Here is a 6,337-nt window from a genome sequence, read left to right on the forward strand (position 1 = left end):
ACATTGTCTCATTGTAGCCACTAGAGGGAGACGGTCAACAAGTATATCAGTTTGGCAGCTCATGAAAGATGAATAAATATTCATCAATTACATAAACAATCTTAACAAATTAATTAATGCAGAATTCAGATTGGAGTTGAGAAAACAGTTGCACTGTCAATCATGAAAGGAAATCTACATTGATGCCCTTAATTATGGAATTCTTCCAAGTGGTCGTCTGGTTCATCCTGTAACAAAATGTACATATCATGAATCACAGATAAGGTGATCTTAAAGGACGACTTCACCCATTTTCAAGCTATCTTAATAATTGGTGTCTCTCTCTCTCTATATATATATATATATATATATATATAGTGTCCACACAGTCCTCATATGAGACACCGACCTTGTAGACAAAAATAGCATAATATGAGCATCGTCAGGAAAGGACCAATGATATGATAGGTTGAAAATTGGTGAAGTCATCCTTTAAGTTGTAAGGTCATGGAAAAAATATCAAAAAGTGTTAGAAATGGTGTATTGTTAGACGTGTCTGGCATGGCTTCCGTTAAAGGAATGACCCACATGACACATTTACTTAAACACTTGAACCCCAGCTTCCATATTGTGGGGGGAATGTTCACCAAAAATACATTATATTTAACCACGCTAGACACTGATCTCACGGAAACGGTGTTTTGAAAAGTAAAAAAGTCAATACGTGACAACGGCATAAAAGATACATGTGTAAGTGTTTTCACAATGATCTGTCTTACCTTTCTGCCCCGGTGGCTAGTCATAATAGAGCTGTCAATGGGATCTAGAGGAGCAATCTTTTTCCTAGAGAGCAAGGGGCAGGGGAAAACAAGATAGTAACACATTACTGCTGTAAGAAGCATTGAATTTGTGGTATGATAGACAACACCAAATTATGCAATGTTCCATCTACATCTGTCTAGTTCACATACTGTAGTGCTTGGAAACACTGGTAAGGTAAGGTAAGTAACTTATTTTTTTCCTCTCATCAATGTAATGCCATATAAATAATGTGTTCAATATTATTTACTTGTTGCGTTCATCATGTCCACACCTCCTCTCAGTGTTTTTACGGTGGTGACGGTGCTGGCTGTTGTGGTGCACAGACAGGTTCTCCAGTGGGATGAGGAACTGGGTGGCAGACTGGGAATGGTGACCCTCCAGATTGCGGCCTGTGTCCATTGCGTCCCCCAGTGAGAGATCTCCCGGCTCAGTGCGATCAGGCAGACTGGGAAAGAACTCTTGGTCCAGCCAGGTCGCATCCTAAGACAAGGAGTAAAGCACAGAAATTATCAAATACATTTGAATAAATTACTGAGAGAATCAACCCAATAATAAAGCTGTGAGATATCAGAATCAACTTTATTGTCACATCACAGGCTTACAGGTGTAAAGAATTGGGTGTTTTTTAGTTTTAGTTTTTTGCAAGCTCCATCATTTTTGCTTTTCTTTTTTCCCCCACTTATAGAAAAGGGAAAAGAAAATGGGGATGGGGGGGGGGGGGGGGGAAGAAGGAGAAAAACAGTAAAGAAACATTTTAGGCATAGGCAAATATACACTTACCAATCTAGCTGTACAGTACTATGTACATGAGGTTAGACATGAGGTTCAGGAGGTTAGGCACAGAGGATACATGAAATTCTCTCTTGTAGTATCCATATTTAAGGTGAACCACAATATACCCAATTACCCATACAGTTCGAACAAAAGAATATCACCATCATGATGACGATGATGACTACCAATAGGCTATAGTAATTATCTTCAGCAAAGCATTAATGTATGTACATTGCCATATAACTTACATCAGTTTGACACTGCTTGCAGTCTTACTTTAATGTGTACTGTACATAATGAAGATTTAAAGCCCTAACCACACCAAAGGGTCGCCATGCAACTCCTTGGGTCCAAACGGTTGCAAGGAGTTGCATGGTGACCCTTTGGTGTGGTTTGGGCCATTGAATTCCATGTGTTGAATCACTTCGGAGAACTGGATAATGTGTGTTTTTTTCCTTCACTACACCACAATTGTTATTAGCAAAGTAAATATAATAGAAGCCTTAAAGTGTACAGACGTAATGACTAATTTGAGTGTGCATTTGTGTATAAAAATCATACCCTTTTGGGTCTGAGTCTGTTGGGCAAGAGAAAGGCAGACATCTCCTCCAGCAACAGGTAAAAAGCCAGGAAAGGTAGCACACATCTGGAACAAAACATCTGGTGCAGACAAATTTGGTTAAGGGTCATAAAAGAATGCTTACTAAACTAAGTTGAAATCATTCAAAGAGCAGATTGTGCCAATAACTCACCTTCTCACAATCACAAGAGTTAGTCAGGGTTGAGTCGGCGGTTCCTTGATGATATTGGCTCCAGTTCTTTGTCTAGTATGGCCAGTGTGGTGGGTATTTGTAGTCAAGGGTATGGGGTGGGTTTATATATGTGACAAAAGGACTGTTTAGGCTAAGGGTGTGTATACTGGAGACTGTGACTTCAGACATGCCAATTATGCATTAATGGTTCCATCAAAAAACTTCACAAGCAGCGCCAAAGGTTTTTTCCTGACAACATCCCATCACACTATGCGTACGTGCACACACGTGCACACCCACCCACCAATGGTAGATATGAGGAGAGACGGGAGCATGATAAGGACATCATTGGATGTTGTAGTTATGCTCTTGTGTCAGGGTTGCACATCTGGTTTGAACTGGTTTGATCTCATTCTGATTATTTTCAGCATTTTCCATGGTGCTCTAGTCTAAATGTCCACTCTCATACCTACACACATTTTTAATGGAGTGATTGGGTTAAATTAGTATAGGTTACGGCGGATCAGTAGATGTATATTCATTCATATATTTATATATATGTAAATTAATATTTATTGATAGATTGTATATTATGTTCACTCATTCAGAGATCCAATGCAGATTTGTCTTGTGTTTCAATCTCACTGCTGTTGCTGCTATTACACCATAATTTCCCTCACGGGATTAATTAAGGTTTATCTTATCTTATCTTGTCTTATGGTATGGTATGTTATGTTACTGTGTACGGCTATTACCGTACACAGTGCTTTCAGCCTCTCAAAAGCATGGCCATTTTAGTTGAAACAAAGGATATGATGTACAGTATTAATACTTTTTCATCACTCTCCATCTCAGCTGACCTTTTCTCATCAGGACTATGACATATAGAATGCATGTCACACAAAATAGGAATATTTTGTGTTTTGGAGTTTAAAATGATGATACCCAACTATATCTTTCTGTAGCTCCAGATGATCCCTGTGCTTTAGACCCGCTGTTGACCTGTCTGTCTAGCATCAAATGCTGGATGAGTGAGAACTTTCTCAAGCTAAATGAGGATAAGACAGAAGTTCTCATAATCGGTTCTAGTGAGCAGAAATAATCAATAATAAGAAGACTTGGCAACCTGACTGTAGAAAGTAACAGTACAGTAAAGAACTTGGGGGTCATTATTGATTCTGAATTGAATATTAATTCACACATTAATCATGTTACCAAGATTGCCTTTTTTCACCTTAGAAATATTGCACGAATCAGAGCCTATTTGTCATTGGACGATGCAAAAACGCTAATCCACGCCTTTGTTTTTTCTCGGCTTGATTACTGCAATGCACTTTTTTCTGGACTGCCTAAGAAAACAACTGACAGATTACATCTTGTCCAAAATGCAGCAGCCAGAGTTTTAACTAGAACTAAGATGAGAGAACATATTACTCCAATTTTGGCTTCACTGCACTGGCTTCCGGTTGTTTTTAGGATTGATTTTAAAATTCTTTTACTTGTTTATAAAGCTCTCAATGGTCTCGCACCTTCCTACCTACATGACTGCCTGCCTAAATATGTCCCAAACCGCCCCCTACGGTCTTCCACTGCTGGCCTGCTCGCTTTGCCTAAAAAAATGGCAACTAAAAAATACAGGGAAGCAGCTTTTTGCTTCTACGGGCCGACGGCGTGGAACAAACTCCCACTGTACCTTCGACAGGCAGCCTCTGTAGACATTTTTAAGGCACAGCTCAAGACCCACTTCTACACTCTTGCTTTTAATTGATCTTTTAATTTTTTGTTATTCATGTCTTCACTGTATTGCATTACTGCTCTTGTTTTTTAATGTTTATGCCTTGCTTGTCTTTTTTTCTCCATTGCTCTGTAAAGCACTTGAGCTGCATTTCATGTCATGAAAGGTGCTATACAAATAAAGTTTTATTATTATTATTATTATTAAAAGACTATTATTAAAGAAAAAGACAAACAATAGAATTATGATATTGATGCTGTGTGTGTGGCAATCTGGACAGCCTGATCTCTCGCTTCGCCCAATTTCACCAGTGGATCGCCATCTAGTTGAAATCTCACACACAAGCCCTCCCTCCCTTATGCACTCAGCACAAAACAAAGGGATTGATGGAGAGGGGAGATAGGGCTGGGAGTCCTCATGCATTCAGACACGTTTTCACTTTTCCTCTTTTCCCGCCCTGTCCTAATTATTTCTATTTTGGGATCAGCTGGACTCACCAAGTATAGAGTTGGTGCTGATAGATCCGCCATGTCTAAATAAACCAAGGCAAGACTGGTGGGTTCTTCCTGGGCTCTGAGAAACCAGATAGACATCACTGATTACCTTCATTATGAGAGGTCTGCTCATTAGGAACCTTGTTCTGTGTGTGTGTGTGTGTGTGTGTGTGTGTGTGTGTGCGTGTGTGCGTGTGTGCGTGCGTGCGTGCGTGCGTGCGTGTGATGGGTAGACCCATGGGCTATTACTGCCTCACACACACACACACTGTATACAAGCTTCCAATTCAGAGTGGGTGCGCAAGCGGAATGACCCGCCCCAGCTTTCGGCACTATAAGTATCCTGCATTGCACAAAGTACCAAATATAGACCCAGCAGGGACTGACACTGTGCCACAATTACTGTCCCACTGGATATAAAATGAAGGAAAAGCACCCTACAAAAAGAACCAGGGGGTTATATATATATATATATATGGTTATGGAGCTAATGAGCGTGAGGTCCAATGGGAGGTTGTTCCAGAGTCTGGGGGCCCTGATGGCAAAAGGTCCTCGGTCAACAGCCTAGATTTAGGAACATCTAGTAAGGCTGAATCAGAGGACCTCAAATAATTCATACAGGATACAGGATAAACAAGTGAAATTGGAAGTGAAGGCACCAAGAAATGAGCAGACCTTTCTTTTTACTGGGACACTATAAAATCTGATAAATGGGTACTCTGTCCTGAATGGCTGAAATTGACAACCCACCTAAAAAAATGTTTTCTGTTTATTGAGGAGCTGAGACACAGGGAACTCCTTGTTATGAGCAAACACGATAGCAATGAGTACTATATCAAAATATAGACAGAGCATACTGTATTGTCCCAGCTTCTAGAGGTAACAATAAGTCCAATGGGGTTCTCATTTTTCTCATTATTTTCTTTCTGTACCCAGCCTTTTTGAACATTTTCTAGCTGGCCTCTGTAGTTTATACTGAGCAGCTTATACTGAACAATCAACACAGATGAATGCCGGAATAAAACAATAATGTAATATAATGTAATATTAAAAAGCAAGTAGGACTAACCTTGTTTTGTTCCTTCTGTCTTTATAATAACTTGGTACATGGTTAAGTCTTTGGCCTATTTAGGACCAGGATTATCATGCACCTCAAATGATAAAGAACCACCAATCCTGTTGGAGCTCCAGGTGGTTGTCTTTCTCATCTACTGGATAGGCTTTCCTACCTTTATGGATAGTAGCCTACAGTGTAGTTAGAGAATGACAGGAAACAGGAAGAGAGGGAGACGGGGAGTGCCTACAGAAGGCTATAACCAGGCCATCAACCACTCCATCCATCCAGACCAGTTCTCAAACATTTTCATGCCAAGGACCCCAAATTGACATTTATTAGCCTGCGGACCCCCATTTGAAAAATATATGCCAACCAGGGACCGCCATAAGAGAAGAATTGTATGGCTCTAGCCGTGATTCTTAACCATTTTAATTTCAAGGACGCCCAGTTTGACATGCATTAGTCTACGGCCCACATTTAATGGCATTTATTGTAAAATCAATGTCAATTTAACCCTGAGAATGTGAAAATTGAACCAAATGGACCTGAGTTACAGACCCACAAGGGTCCATTTGGTTCCTATTTATCATTTAGATAGGGACCCCTGGGGGTCCCCGGACCCCACTTTGAGAACCAATGCTCCAAACATCCTTAACCATTCAGGAGACTAAAATCTGCTCTGATCTCGAACCAACACAACCTCAACACCTGCTTTCACATCATG

General features: G+C 40.3%; 1 protein-coding gene across 1 annotated transcript; it reads right to left on the reverse strand.

The window, feature by feature from the left end:
* Positions 1-76: 76 nt before the first annotated feature.
* Positions 77-2,408, reverse strand: LOC306914220 (uncharacterized protein). The gene is made up of 5 exons (XM_079491210.1): positions 2,328-2,408; positions 2,137-2,235; positions 1,049-1,281; positions 759-822; positions 77-227 (listed from the first exon to the last, which is right to left on the reverse strand). Exons 2-5 carry the CDS (start codon positions 2,233-2,235, stop codon positions 189-191), a joined length of 435 nt encoding a protein of 144 aa, XP_079347336.1. The 5' UTR covers positions 2,328-2,408; the 3' UTR covers positions 77-188.
* Between the last annotated feature and the right edge of the window lie 3,929 nt (positions 2,409-6,337).

The sequence above is a fragment of the Electrona antarctica genome (genome assembly GCF_951216825.1).
Source record: "Electrona antarctica genome assembly, chromosome: 21".
In the NCBI taxonomy this organism is placed as follows: Eukaryota; Metazoa; Chordata; class Actinopteri; order Myctophiformes; family Myctophidae; genus Electrona; species Electrona antarctica.

Coding starts and splice junctions, on each gene's coding strand:
- LOC306914220 (XM_079491210.1), bottom strand. CDS start 2,235: ATGTTTTGTTCCAGATGTGTGCTACCTTTCCTGGCTTTTTACCTGTTG. Junction 1,282..2,136: donor ACAGACTCAGACCCAAAAGG/GTATGATTTTTA, acceptor TCCTTGTCTTAG/GATGCGACCTGGCTGGACCA. Junction 823..1,048: donor GGACATGATGAACGCAACAA/GTAAATAATATT, acceptor CTTGCTCTCTAG/GAAAAAGATTGCTCCTCTAG.